We start from the raw sequence: 14824 nt of genomic DNA, 5'->3' as shown, positions 1-14824 counted from the left end.
AAGATGAAGTTGAAAAACGATAAAGGTTAGCACTCACAAGAAAACTTAAGTTAATATTGTACCAAACTTGAACTGACATCATGGTGATTTATTTATAAAATTTGAAAAAAAAAAAAGGGGGGGGGGGGGGGTGGCTGGCATAAAGATCTTCCATTAACTGGCACTGACAGTTATACAACCAGAGGTTATGCCTCCAGTGGTGGCATATACATAGCACATTATTATGCAAAATGCACACAGGCAAATGCAAAAAATACACAAGTACACTAACGCTTTTTATGCGCGCTGATGCATGCATGCAATGAAATCCATGTACTGAGCATAACGCCACCATACTTGCCTCTTCAAATAGAAGCTGCAGCGATTCCATGATAGGCCATGGGTCTTCAGTTGAGAAAACTTCAGGCTCGTCACCGGCGTCAGCATTTACTAACTCAACTTCATCGTCGTCACTGCCAATAGTGCCTCCCTCCTCGTGCCGTCGAGTCTTCACTGCATGTTGGCCTTCCTGCTTGCCCGGGCTCGCTTGATCGGCACTGCCAGTGGGAGTCTCACTAGTTGAAAGGTTTATTTCAAGCAGGCCTGCTTTGCTGTCCTTCTGCTCCTCAGGTATTGCCATCTTAACGGAATTTTCTGAGCTTGCCTCCGGTGCAGACAGGTCAATCTCGAGTGGCCCCTCTTCCTTCTCGTCTCGTTGGTCCGTGACTGATATTTCTTCAGAACTGCCATCAGTGTCCTTCTCGTTCCCCACTAGCGCTGAGGTGGATCCTCCTTGAGTGTCGTCAGCCTCTTCGCTTCCTGGCAGTTAGGGAAGAGACCAAATATGCAATGCTGAGAGCCTGGCACCACTTGGTGCTCTAAATGCACCATCAACTGTTTTGTACTTCCATATATTATCACACGCTTACTTTTTATTTTGATGTGACTAGATTTCACCCCTCCCCCAAGACACTTATCACCATTCGGCGTAAGATGTGTCACAATATTTTGGAATATTTTGCATTGTTTTTGACTACTGTGATAATACTGCGTGAATTACAGTAGCAATCACACTTGTTCTGAAGCCAGCATAAGCCCCAGCAATAGTGCTGTAACTTTTTATCATTCATGTATAAAAAAAAACAGGTTCTTGCCACTGTCAGCTAGAGAGAGAGAGTGGTTTTGGGAAAAAGGAATATAGAAAAAGGATGCTACTTTCTGCCTCCAGTTGTGGGGGCACGGCCCAGCACTTCACATTACTTGCACCTCCGAGTGCTTACTTGCCAGGCACAGGTTCGTCCAATTTGCCAATCTCACTGCAGCCTTCTTCACACTTCTTCACAGTCACAACTATATGGTAATATGTAAAATGCAGTAAAGTGCGAAAAGGAAGATGTCATATGCAGATTTTTCTGTCCCAGCAGGTGTACTATCGATCAGCTGATGGCGCTTTTTATTGGACAATCTGGTGCGGGCGTCGAAACCCTGGAGCAAGCACTCGCACTGCATCCATCGAAAACTACAAAACTAAGCAGCAGAGGGAGCTAATGCTGTGCAGGGAACTGCTCAAATATTTTGTGCACACACATCACAATAAATGGCTTCAGCGATGGTGCCCAACCCTCACCCTGTATGTTCCCACAGCAAAGTAGGCGCAATGTTAAATACAGGTATGACACGAAAATCAAATCGACGTGCACTTATCCCCTCATATCTGACAGAGGCCAAAGCTAAGTGGTGGAGCAAGTCGGAGGAACCCGATCAAACCGAGCAGTAAGAAGTGGCAGCCCCTCTAAATGAACCAGTGAAAATTGCTTCCACAACCACAGAGCATCAAATTTGAATCCAGATCAACTAGTAAAAACATTATAAGCAAATAGATATCTTTCTACACAACTGATTGACATAGCATCAGCCGACACTTATGCCCAGAGTGCCAGCGAAGTGTGAGCTGCCAGAGATTACAGTGAGCCGCAGTTAAAAAAATATTAATCTAAAAAGCACTAATGGGAGCCGAAACAGAGACAAGAGCATAATGTGGCCAGCAGGTGATTAAAAATTAATGCATTTTATAAATGTGTCACTGGATTCTCATATCCAGCCAGTTTGCACTAGGTAAAGCTGCTACCACATCTGTGTAGAGCGCGTGAGGAGCCGGTTTTCGCTCCATGGGGCGAAACCTAGAGGCGGTTTCGGGCTTTGATGTGGTCAGCCTGACAGCTAGGACGCACATGCTACTGATGCAGCACTTCAGAGCCCGAAACTGCCTCGAGGTTTCACTCCACAGAGCGAAAACCGGCTCCTCACGTGCTCTAAACAGACGTGGCCGCGGCTGTACATATGATTATAATTGCCATGTCAGTGCGTAGATTCCACATTTTAGAAAAATGTCTTAATCTATGCATCATCATCTACGGCATATCAGCAACATAGGCTCGCACACTGGTTTTGGTAGCAACATCTTGAGACGCCGACGACTTCAATAAGAGCCAACAAACGATTCGCACTACGTGACCTGACAGACATATGGCATCTCCTGGCCCAAAACCAATGACATCAGCATAACATTCATGACCTGTTCATAGTAAGAACCTAAGTGTTGTCACTGAACAAGAAAATTAAAAGCCAAACTATCTGATGCTGCTTTTCACATTTGTGTCACACACAAAAAAGCAAAATTCTCTACCGACCACGTACCATGGGAGTGAAAGAAACCAAACACAAGAAAGATCTCGAAGAAACAAAAGGAAAAAAGTTTACACTTAACTGCGTCACATTTCAAGAAATGAATATGACTTATCCTGCTTATTATGACTAGTTTAGTTTAGTTTTCTCTAAAGGCTCTGCTAGGAGCATCTGAATTACCATCAACTGGTAGATACATAACAGGGGTTCCCTCATCCCAGTAATAGAATCAACAATGACAAGAAAAGCAGACTTCTTTAGGTTTCCTCGTTCAGTACCTTTTTTGTGCAGAGATTCTTCCACTACGAGGGGCTCGTCGTCTTCCCTAGCAATCTCTGCAACAGTCTGGCGGTCCACTTCAATAATGTCGTTGCTGTCATCGACCACATTCTGTGGTTTCAGCGAGGGCAACTGCACGCAGTCTTTGCCACTTTTGGTGATCTGCTCGCCCAAAGAGTTGCACTCGAAAACGTCTGGGTTCTCGTCACCCGCTTTGGCATTCGTGGTTTCCTCGTCTGTGGTCTCTGGGTCGCTTCCTTCATCTATGTTGCAGATCCTGTCACCACTGTTCTCGCTTCCTTCGCCATCCCCTACCTTTTCACTCCAAGCATTCTCATCTTCCTTCTGCGCACGGTCGTCAGTGTCCGCCGATTCGCCTACATCCTTATCTCCGCGATTACGGTTCTTGCCTCTCGCCAAGATTATGGGCACCGGTCTGCGGGGTCTAGTTTCTGAAACGACAGTGACATCACTGCTCGATTCTTTCTCGTCGCTGCCTCGGAGTCTGACCAGAATAACCTTTGGCGAGTCCAGGTTGGAGTTCGATTCGACAGTCCCTTCCGCCTCGGCTTTCTCACGAAGCTTCTTGTGTCGCTGGTACCTACAAGGCAATGATGACAGGACAGTTAATGAGCCACTCGTTCAAACAATACATGGCTACTGCATAACAGAAAGCACTGCTTCGAACTGCAACCACCCAAAAGTGCCGCACACTTGTTTGCACACACGACTACTCACACCCTTCTAAAAGCTGCTGGTCATACTCTCGAGTAAGTTCCGCATGAGCTCATTTCTGGGCCCTACCACCAAGTGTGCTCACAAGGGTCTACTCAATCCATGAATGCAAAGTTCCGATGTCGTGCTGTTAACAGGTATCTAGTATCCAGTTCTTGTGTACCACTACTTCAGGTAAAATATTCAACATGAAACAGGTATCTATTCAGTTCTTGTGTGCCACTGCTTACGCTGAAATATTCGCCAAGAATAACTACGGTTGCCTCTGCATGTGGCAAGCATCTGTAGCACTTTCCCCACTGAATATACACAGCTTTATTAAAAAGAACTGTAAACACGCATAACAGCCATGTTCTCGTGAGCAAAAAATAAAGCCATGCATACCTGCCAAGTTCAAGGATTCTGAATAAGGGAGATTTTCGCAATGTGGGGCAAGGGGAAGGCCGGCGCGCTGAATTATTTTTCACCATTTTTTGGCACAAAAAAAATCGCAGAAAAAAAGAGAGAGGGGGTAAGGTCCCAATAGCAAGCGCTAACATCGGCGTTGCAGTGTTATGATGGCTTCGAGTGGTCGAACACATGAGGCAGGTTTCCCACTAAGGTGAGTCTCGGATGGGGGAGCACGAATACGCCAAAAATTTCACGCCATCAAAACAACTAGCAATATTTATTTCCGTAAAAACAATTTGCGTATGTCTCCCTGGGACACACATGAACGAACGAGATTGGCGCAGCTGGCTGGCACGAAAGCACAAGTCAAAGCTTTGGCTTTGCTCGCTACTAGGTTCTTTGGGCATAAACGCTAAAACGCTTCTAGCCTTTTTTTTTTTTCTTACATCTTTACTGCCTTTAATCTACCTCTGCGTTAGCCACGTGCTCTCAGAGCTCGTCGATCGATATCGTGTCACCGCGACCACGGTTTTGTGCGCAGCGGTTGAGGCAAACTATAGTTCTGATTTCAATCCGTGTGCGTTACCTGTGATCACATGCTACCTATGATCATATCTGCCGTGGTACTGTCTACAAGTTTTCGGAAAGCAGCACTGCTTTGACTGGTCGAGCGTTGGACATGTGCACACTTTCGGAGCTCTGTCAGTAACATCGTCGCCATACATGATTGTGTCAGGAACAACTGCGGTTTCATCCACAGCAGTTATGGCAACCACCACACACAATGTAGAGAACAGTGCGTGCGCTGGTCGCCCGCTTACTTTTGAAGCTTCGAACACGCTGCTCTCGATCAGCCTTCGTTCAACGATTTCAATACTAAAGTTCATATTGCCACCTGCATGTATTGGGTTGAAAACAAGAGCGGCTCTCACCCTGAAAAAGAAAAGAAGATTGCGTGCGTCTTCTTCGCTAAAGATCCAGCCGCGACGGAAGCACTTTTCAAGAGCTGGCTACATCTCAAGAGCTGGCTCATTAAAAGCCCCTTGCACTTTTGAAGTCTCGTGACAATATGACATGTTGTGATTAGTAAAAGTGTTCGAAACATTCAAATTTTGGCCCAACGGACACAGTGGAATTTGGCTGGGAAATTTCGCCAATTCGTATCTGTAATGGTTTTGCATCACTAAGAATACTGTATGTTTAGATAAAGACCTAAATTTGAATCAAATGCGGTGGGCTCGCAAAAAGCCTGGAGCGGACCGGCCTGCATTTTTGTCAATGCGGCCAGATCACGCACAGAAATTTCTATTTTCGGGAGATTTTTATGACAACCGTACAAACGGAAGAAACGATTAAAATCTGGGAGTCTCCCGGATTGACATGGCATCATTTAATGAGGCTTTTTTATTTTCCTCTGAAAGTTGCCTACAATGACTACTATGCAGAATATTTTCGGTTAGTAAGCAGACTGGGTGTTTGAAGATTACTGGGTAACATGAGGTGAGTATGTGAACAGTAACAGTCGTACCAGCAGTACCATTATGCAGCAATGCTCTTCACTCATGCAAGTAGGAACCTTCCCCATACAATCCTTGTATCAAAACAGGGGCACGCCATTGGCCAAAATAGCGGAGGTTTGGTGATTGCATCATCATCCACAGGCAAAAAAGCAGTCCAATAACTATTAATGAAAACTAAGAGACAATAATGTCCGGGAAAGTATAGGGAATGTGATTAGAAGTAATTGTAATGTAAATGTGAAGAAAGAAAAGTACCCAAAAAGATACCTTGCAGGATTTAAACCAGCACCTTTCAGATAACACATTCGATGCTCTACCACTCAGCTACAATAGCGGCCACCCACCCCTCCTCCCCTGTCCACATTATAGGGTATATATGTGCATTTAAATGTGGGAGCGTTCATCAGCGCCACCTGTTGCCATGACAGCGAGTGTTCACTGTCCAAAAACCTGCACAATTGTTTTGTTTTTTTTATAAGATACTCGACATGCTAAATGTCCCTAATGAAAGCAGGCCTTGTTCCATTTCAATGAAAACACAAACCCCCACTCACACCACAGTGCTTGTGTATAGACCTACAGACTACCGATAGCTGCTATGCACAGAACAATTAAAGCATATGCCAACACTTGCCCCATGTGTCTGACATGGCCTGTGTGAGAGGTTATTGCAAAGAGCTCACATTCTATCTAATACACCTAATAAAGTAAATAGTAAAAGAAATTAAAAATAAATGCACCAATTTCAACAGTAGTTGAACATGAAGCTGTGATACATGAAGGTTGCAGTAACACGTACAAATAATTTGTGGGTGAGGCTGATAAGGCAGAAAGTTCCATTACCAAGCATTATTGCCCTTCACTTGGCAGGGCTGAAAATGCAAATTTGTGTGTACGCAAAAATTTTAGCCTAGAAACTCAATGCTCGATTTTGTTCACTTCTAGTTTCTTTTCCTTCATAATTCACTGCAAAATATCAATAAATCTCACTTAAGCTCAATTTATCATTTTGTAATTATAATGCAATGCTTTTGCAAGATAAGAACTTTATGAAGTAAAAAAAAAACATCAATGTTAGCATGTTAATCTGCTTCCATAAAAATTACAATCCAACTCCATCTGAACTTGAGAGTTTGGTCACTTTATCGCAACCATTCAAGAACTTAATTAGCTCGCATGCACCGTGTAGTCAAAAAGAGTGGCTCCAGCGGCACTGCTCTGCATCTCAATGGCATGGCCACAGACATAGGATTGCGGTTGCGCCGCTTGGCTGAATGCATGTGAACAGGCAGTTCGCATTTCTACTCTGTTCCCCGAACTAGAGTATGCAACCACCAACATAATGCTAGAAGCATTAATGCCTACGCAATAAAACCAGCCTGCTATTCGATTGTTTTTTCGAACCTGTATTGCATGGCTCTTTGACCTTGCCTGTACCTATGAATGCTTTTCATATCTCTTTTTCTTTTTGTACACTTATTTTAAAAAGAAACAATTGTGCACTCACCACCAGTTTATTATTGCCCAAATTTAATGAAAATACGACATACTGTGGCCGAAAGAGTTCAATACTTTAGTGATCTCACAGGCCACATTTTACTGTAATGCAAATAAGTGAAGAGACTACATAATACTTTAGATGTCATCACTTCAAAAGCACATGTGAAACTTCAGACCACGGCTTCTTGAAGCAAACCAGACACACAACTGCATGAAGTTCCATAGGTAACGCTAAACATAGCTGGAAAGATAGCCACGTGATAGGCAGGGTACGCTACTGTAAATTTAGCACAAAACGAACAAGAGATAGAAAACTAAAGAAAAACATGAACATAAATTTCTTCACGGACTCATAAATGTGGGCGACAAATGAACATCAATTAATTGGCAAATTTAAAATTAGGGCTACATGGCAATGCAAGAATGTTTTTGAACTGTCACTTGGCAGCAGTGACAATTTGCTTGACAAACTGTTCAAAAAAAAAAAAGAGAAGTTTATTGACAACTCCAAAATGTAGGTGACGAAGTACTCGTAGAAAGCGACATCAAATCGTTTTGTTCAGTACTGTTATTCACACACCTGAGAACACGCTGGACTACAAGTAAAAAGGTAATTTCTGTAATAGGATACAATACTTTGCAGCGTCCAGCTGACAGCAGTTGTTTTTACCTGTGAAAACTCATTGCTCTTTCCTGAACAGGGTCCTCCGCATTGATGTCAGTGTTGAATCTCGGAGCAGAACGCGAAAGCGTCCCCTTGCCAAAGTATCCCTGTATACACAGAAAGAACCAGAGAAAAATAAATGGTCGATACTATTGTATAAATAGGAACACATTAAAAATGCAAGAGGCTGCTCACAGCAGTTGACAACAAAGTGCAAAGGTAGGCCTCAAGAGAAGAGGTCAGAAGGCAGCTACATTTGATCCCCTTGTAGAACACTGTACTGCAGTGCATCAGTGCATGCATCATTAAAAGATTGATTTATAACATAGTGTCACAGCTGCTGCCACAACAAAAGGAACTGTGTTCAAGCCAAAGACGAAAAAAAGTCACAGTGAACATGTTATGAAGGCACCTCACACTACAGCAAGTGTCGATATTGTAGTGAAGCCCGATGTATTTGGGAAGAAGTTTAGCGGAGCGGCCAGGCGCGGTAGCAGGTGCCCGAAGCCATATTACGTTGTAGAGCAAACGTCACTCGTCAACTATATCGTGGAGCCCATCATCCCATCCACAGACCTATGCTACCGCGGCCGCGACACTGTCCACGTCTCTCGTCTCAAGCCATATTACGACCCATTAGTCGTTTCTTCTCCCTAATCCGCCAGGATGGCGTCTTTTTGTGCGGAGGGCGATTGTAGTGAAGAAGAGGAGCTTCAGCGGCATTTCTTGGCACATCAGGGGCAGCGCCATCAGTATAAGCTCGTGCTTGCTGCGCTTGGCCGGACGCTGCTGACTGCTTCGCTTTCTGCGCTGCAAATAAACGTCGTTACAATATTTAGCCAAATTATTAGCATAAGCAGAAAAGGGCAGACAGTGAGATAAGTCCATGCAGATTACTCTCCCGGATCCTTCCAAACTATAGGCAATTAAATTATCCTGCATACGGGACTACAAAATGCTTTTTCCCCATGATAGACAATCATTAGCTTATAGCATTAATCTAAAAAAAGTTTTTTCTTCGTATTTTGCAATTTTCTGAAAAGTGTAGTTACATATCTGATCATCTAATTCCAGCTAATTATTACTTTTTGTCTCAGTACCAGCTGTTAAAGACATGCACTAAATTCAAACTACAGCATTTCTGGACCCTGAGACAACTATAAATTGTGAGGATATAACCAAAATACATATGATTGACATGTGGGGTTTAACGGCCCAAAATCACCATATGAGAGATGCCGTAGTGGAGGGCTCCAGAAAATTTGACCACTCGGGGTTCTTTACCATGCACCCAAATCTGAGAACCCAGGCCTACAGCCTTTTCCCTTCATTGAAAATGCAGCCGCCGCAGTCGGGATTCCATCCCGCAGCCTGCGGGTCAGCAGCCTTAACCTTAACCCACTAGACCACAGCGGCAGGGCACCCATAATACACATATAAATTAAAAATTCGATGTTATGTCTCTTTTGTTAGAGCTGAAGTAAAAACATGAAACAAACCTTATCGTACACCTCCAGTCTTCATAATTATGTTTGCTTAACTTTCAGTTTTCTTGCATTAAAATATTTTAGGTCTTTTAGGTCTGTTATCAAAAAAACTTGTTAGAGAAAAAATTTTCCAATCTACATTTTCAATATTTCAAGAAACGCTACTTGAACGTTTGTAGCCGGTGCATTACTTTACCCACTAGCTTTAAATTTCACTCACTGCTGTACAGTCATTAGCAATAAATATTTTGCTTCAATACAGGCAGGTTTCCTTCAGAAACAACTTGATGGGAGGGCAATAGAGCAAAGGTGTGGCTATCATGTAACAAATTGAGAGCTTTTGTTGCATTTGTAATATTTTTCAACCGGCAGATATTTAATGTGGACTGCTTTCCTAGGGAGTTGTGAATGAAATAGCTGATGCTTCCATATCTGCCATCCCTGCGTAAGAGTTCTCGCAATGAGTCAACGGTCTGAACACAAGACAATACTCGCAAAAACATGTGGCTGTGCTCCCGAATATTCAAGGACGCTCTGGGACAGTTAATTTGATCTATCCTATACTCGACAACATGCAGTTCCACATTAGCAGCCATTTTTTTAATGTGAAATATAAAAGCTGTTCCTTTGTTTTCTATGTGGAGATATTTAAGACATTACGTAGCTTACATCAGTAAAATATTCATGTTTCTTTTAATATATTCGTTGGTTTTCTCATTATCAAATGCGTGAGAGATACCGTCCAGCCTTTTTATGTGTAACTCAAATTGATTGCTCAAACGCTCTGCGTATACATAAAACGCTGATAGTGCACCCTCGTCACTTCCTATAGGAGGCCAAAGCAACGCATGGTGGCGCTACGACTCTGGACAGGCAGTGCCATCTTCGTAGAAAAGTAGAAATCGAGAATGTATATTGCGCATTTTCCCTTCTGGCCAATGCGCTGCCGCTCGCTTACGTGCTCGGGCTGCGTTTGAGTCACCTCGCAATGTACCGCCTGCAGTGCGGCTTCATAAAAATCTCTCGAGCTGAATAAGCACTTCCAGAAGCGTATCTAACAAAAGGAGTAAAGCTCGTTAGTCAAGTTTATGATGTGGAGCAGACGACAGAAGACGAGGACATTGAGTCACTGCCAAATGCACTTCTCAGGTCCGTGATAATACCGTGTATGATGTAAGCCTCGAGATAAGTCTCATTTTAACGACATGAAACTGTGTACTTTATTTATGTACTGGGTTGATGCTTATGAAAACCATATAATTGTTATTTTGATGTGGTATCTAGCAGTAGCAGCCGTATACTGTCATGTACAATTACTTGAGGCGTGCTAAAAAATAAATAAAACTAAAGTTATACGGTCATGGCATTAAAATATCCGAGAAGATTTCGAGTCATGTCCTCCGTGCCTTGGGCGCATGACCCGCTAACGTCGCCGCGAAGCAGCAAGCTGAAGTTTAAGCACAGCGAGTCAAATTGAAGTGTCTTTTTTTTTTTTCTTTTTCCCGCTCTCGTGTCATGCTTTCTCTATCTTTTGCGAACGCGGCTGTGCCGGCTCTGACTTGCAGGGAAACTGATACAGCTTTAAAATTGGAGAGCGTCCTTTGGTGTTGTCTGCATTGTTGTGGCAGCCCATAACACAACAATACTTCGGACCTCGCCGACGCTTACGTGGGGCCACTTCTTCCATCGCAGAAAGGCAACTTCGCACAGCGAGCGTCTCGTTTTAGCGTGCCAAGCTGACGGCACGGCGCTTAAGTTCCCTCACCGACAGCAGAACGCGTTGCGCCCCTGTTGCACGCACTCCCGTTTCGGCGAAACACACTCCCTCGCCTACAATCTCTCACGCGTCTCTCCTCAAGTTTTCTGGAGCTCGCCGGCAGGGTCAGGGGCAGTCATCGCTCCGCAAAATTGAGCTTCGGTTCCTTATAGGAAGCCAAAGCAACGCATGGTGGCGCTACGACTCCGGACAAACAGCACCATCTTTGGTAGAAAAGTCGAAACCGGGGATGTAGACGATGCGTTTTCCCTTCGCTCCAATGCGCTGCCGCTCGCTTACGGGCTTGAGCAGAGAGCGCGCGCTGCGTTTGAGTCACCTCACAATGTGCTGCCTGCAGTGCGGCTTTATAAAGATCTCTCAGCTGGACAAGCACTTCTGAGAATCGAATTGAACCAAAGGAGTAAAGCTCGTTAGTCAAGTGTATGATGTATGATGTGGAGCAGACGACGGAAGACGAGGACGTCTGAGTCACTGTGAAATGCATTTCTCGGATCCTCCGGGATAATAGCGTGTACAACGTATCAGCCTCGAGGTAAGTCTCATTCTGCCGACATGAAGCCGCACACTCTATCGATGTGCTGGGTTTATGTTTACAGAAACCATATAATTGTTGTTTTGATGTGGTATCTAGCACTAGCAACTGTGTACTGTCATGAGCAAACGTTTGCGGCGTGCTGAAAAAATAAATAAAAACCAAAGTTATAGGATCACGGCATTAAAATGTCCAGGAAGTTTTAGAGTCATGTCCTCTGTGCCGCGCATGACCTGCTTACGTCGCTGCGAAGCAGCAAGCTAAGTTTAACCCCAGCGAGTCAAGTAGAAGTGCTCGCTTTTTTTTTCTTCGGCTCTCGTGTCATGTTTGCTCTATCTTTCACGAACGCGGCCGTGTTCTCCCGCTGTGACTTGCAGAGAAACTGATACAGCTTTACACCTGGAGAGCGTCCACTGGTGTTGTTTACATTGTTGTGGCAGCCCTAAACACAACAATACTTCGGACCTCGCCAACGCATCCGTGGGAAGACTTCTTCCATCGCGGAAAAGCAACTTCGCACAGTGAGCGTCTCGTTTTAGCGCGACCAGCTGACGGCACGGCACGTTAGTTCCCCGCAGCGACTGCAGAACGCGTCGCGCGCGTGTTACACGCGCTCCCGTTTCGGCGAAACACACCGACTCACCTGCGACCTCTCCCGCTTCTCTCCTCAAGTGTTCTGGAGCTCGCTGCCAGTGCCAGGGCGCGGCGTTGTCATCACTCCGCAAACTTGAGCTTTGGTTCCCTATAGCGTAACAAGATGCGCGCCAAACGTGCTACTTCGGGTACTGTTCAGAACCTCCGCCCCCGTAGCTTTCCTTTGAGTGCCAAGAAAAGTGGTCGCCGAGTATAGTCACGCAGCCGCAAAAGAAAGACAAAGAACAGACATTAAGCCTTGAAACACTGCACTGGCGAGACGCTTGACTGCACAGCACGTCTGTGTCAATAGGCACCGTTCAGTCGAGTTTTCCAGTCTGACTGCAGCAGCAGAATACATAGCCTAGTGGATAAAAAAAGGCAACCTTGAGACAGCCTCAATGAAAATGGAACGCTACAGGCGCATTTCCCGCCCTGCATCTGTCAGCTGATTGAGGCCGGGATACATGGGGGACGCGAGCACGCGTCTATTTTCTGCGTGCCCCCTAACGGCGAATGTGTAAGACTTTGAGACGGGCAGAGTGAGCAACGCAGCTCCATCTGGTCAGTATGCAATGCCTATACAAATATGGCCAAAGCAGCAAGGAGTCATGGCCACGACCTCCTCTACAAACTTATGACCTGCTCATGCCAATGCTTTCCATGTCGCTAGGTTTGCTTTTGCCTGTTTAATTTTTTTAGTTCTCAAAAGTGCTGCAGCACGCCATAGCGCCACAACTAACCCTCATTGCTGCAGCCACCGAAGCGCTTTCCTGCATGGTGTGTGCGTGTGTTGTCTCATTTTTGTACCATTTGAAGGTTAGCGTTTGTCAGGATATTTGTTCAGGACACGGGAGCGTTAGGGTACGACAGGTACAGCACCATTAACATAATGGTGAACTGCTGCGTTCCATTCTGCAAGTCGAGCGGCCGGCGGTCAACTGAGCTTCCCGTCATTTAGATTCGACAGCATTAATGCTAAAAGCCAGTTAGAAGGCATGGTTTAGACTGATGCTCACGTTTCTAGAAAGCATTGTTCCTTTTACGGAAATGGAGCGCGACAAAAGTTGTTGTAACTGAATGCGTTCTATTTTGCTGCTCCAGTGATAAAAGCTTGGTGACATCGCCGGTGAGACACACACGGAAACGCCAGCAGCGCTCGAACAGTGCAATAACTGCAGAGGTGCGAGAAATTGCTGTAACAACATTGTGGTAAACCCCCGGTATTATTGCACGCTTCCATCGATCGTTCCGACGTTCGCCAGAGGATAGCACCCCTACTCCCTTCTATTGTTGTTCGTGAACAGTATCATTGAAGGACGATATGCAGGGCATGAAAAATTACACGGGTCGTCCCATGCGGTGTTAGTACCGTATGCGTCTTTATTTGCGCCTCAGAAATTCTGATTTCACGTTTCAACTCGTTACAAGATCGCAGTTTTGCCCACGGACAAATTATTTCTGCACCTTCTAGAGAGCATTTAGGTGGGGCGCACTCCGCAAAACAAATGGGTGGCATGTCGCATATTTCTCGCGTTTGCCTGCGCTTAGACGGGGACACAAAAGCGCTCACGCAGATCGATTTCCTATGGAGTTCCTGTAATGAACATCTCGGAGCCAACCACCATGGTGCTTCTCACAGCTAGAATGTTGCTTCGATTCATTAAATCTGCGGGTTGCTCGATCGGCGCGTTATAAATAACATTAAAAAATTGCAGAAAGGCGCGCACACGAGTGCATCACTACAGCAGCGCGTCGTCTGCTATGAGGGTAAGTCGTGGCGGCACCTCGCGGTATCTCTGATCCCTACGCGCAAATTTTTGGGCCCACACACCTCCATAGGGGTGGCGCCGGTGAGTAGGTCGTAAGTTTATAGAGGAGGTCGTGGTCATGGCATATTGTCACGAGTCATGACATATTGTCACTGAACGATGCATTGTATAAAAACAGCTTCACGTTATAAACACCCGACTCGTCAGCAGCTGTCACCAATGATGTGCGTCACACACCGGCTACGATCGAGCACACGTACCATGTGGTACAGGATTTTCATGTCTTCCTGCGACGTCACCTCGACACCATCGGGCTTGAGAACGCCACGACAAATGTGCCACGTGACGACGCTCGACTTGTCAGTTCCCAAGTGAAACACCAGCGGGAACGGGGACTTCTTCGTAGCGGGACTGCGACTCTTTTTCTTGATTTCAAACAGCACCGCAGCCATGACGCTTTGCTTCAGTTCAATGAGCTCTCGGAGAGTTGGCGACAGTACCACAAATTAACAGCACCATAAACACCGAACGACAACCCCAAACAACTTACACGTGCGCCTACCACTTCGTTTGTTCTATAGCATAGAGTTTCATACAATATTGTATGAAACTCTATCGTTCTAGAATACTGTAGCAGAGAAGAGTTGTATGACTGTAGTTTGTTGTGCGCGGGACTTGATGCGCGACATGGAGGATGCGCGACGTATTCGTCAGTGGCGCCGCCTGAACGTTAGCCTGAGTCTGTTTTACCAAATTGTGCGATCAAAAAACGTTTAAATAAAATTGCTTACACAAAATTGGCAGGTCTTGCAGGAAAGACAATAAGATTTTTTTTGTTATTTGAAAGTTTTGGTGAAAAACAAAACTACTA

The 14824-nt window shown here is 45.1% G+C and overlaps 1 protein-coding gene across 1 annotated transcript in view; it reads right to left on the bottom strand.

Moving 5' to 3' along the window:
• Tsen2 (tRNA splicing endonuclease subunit 2) overlaps positions 1-14594 on the bottom strand; it is a 42128-nt gene extending 27534 nt beyond the window's left edge. The window contains exons 1-4 of the mRNA XM_037421985.2: positions 14214-14594; positions 7759-7859; positions 2943-3544; positions 341-798 (exon numbers count right to left, since the gene is read on the bottom strand). Coding sequence (XP_037277882.2) covers positions 341-798; positions 2943-3544; positions 7759-7859; positions 14214-14405 — 1353 coding nt within the window. The 5' untranslated portion in view covers positions 14406-14594. The remainder of the gene's footprint in view (positions 1-340; positions 799-2942; positions 3545-7758; positions 7860-14213) is intronic.
• Positions 14595-14824: the final 230 nt, after the last annotated feature.

Source organism: Rhipicephalus microplus, chromosome 2 (assembly GCF_043290135.1).
Source record: "Rhipicephalus microplus isolate Deutch F79 chromosome 2, USDA_Rmic, whole genome shotgun sequence".
NCBI lineage: Eukaryota > Metazoa > Arthropoda > Arachnida > Ixodida > Ixodidae > Rhipicephalus > Rhipicephalus microplus.
The sequence above is the reverse complement of the archived record's forward strand: the minus strand, read 5'-3'. Positions and strand labels throughout refer to the sequence as shown.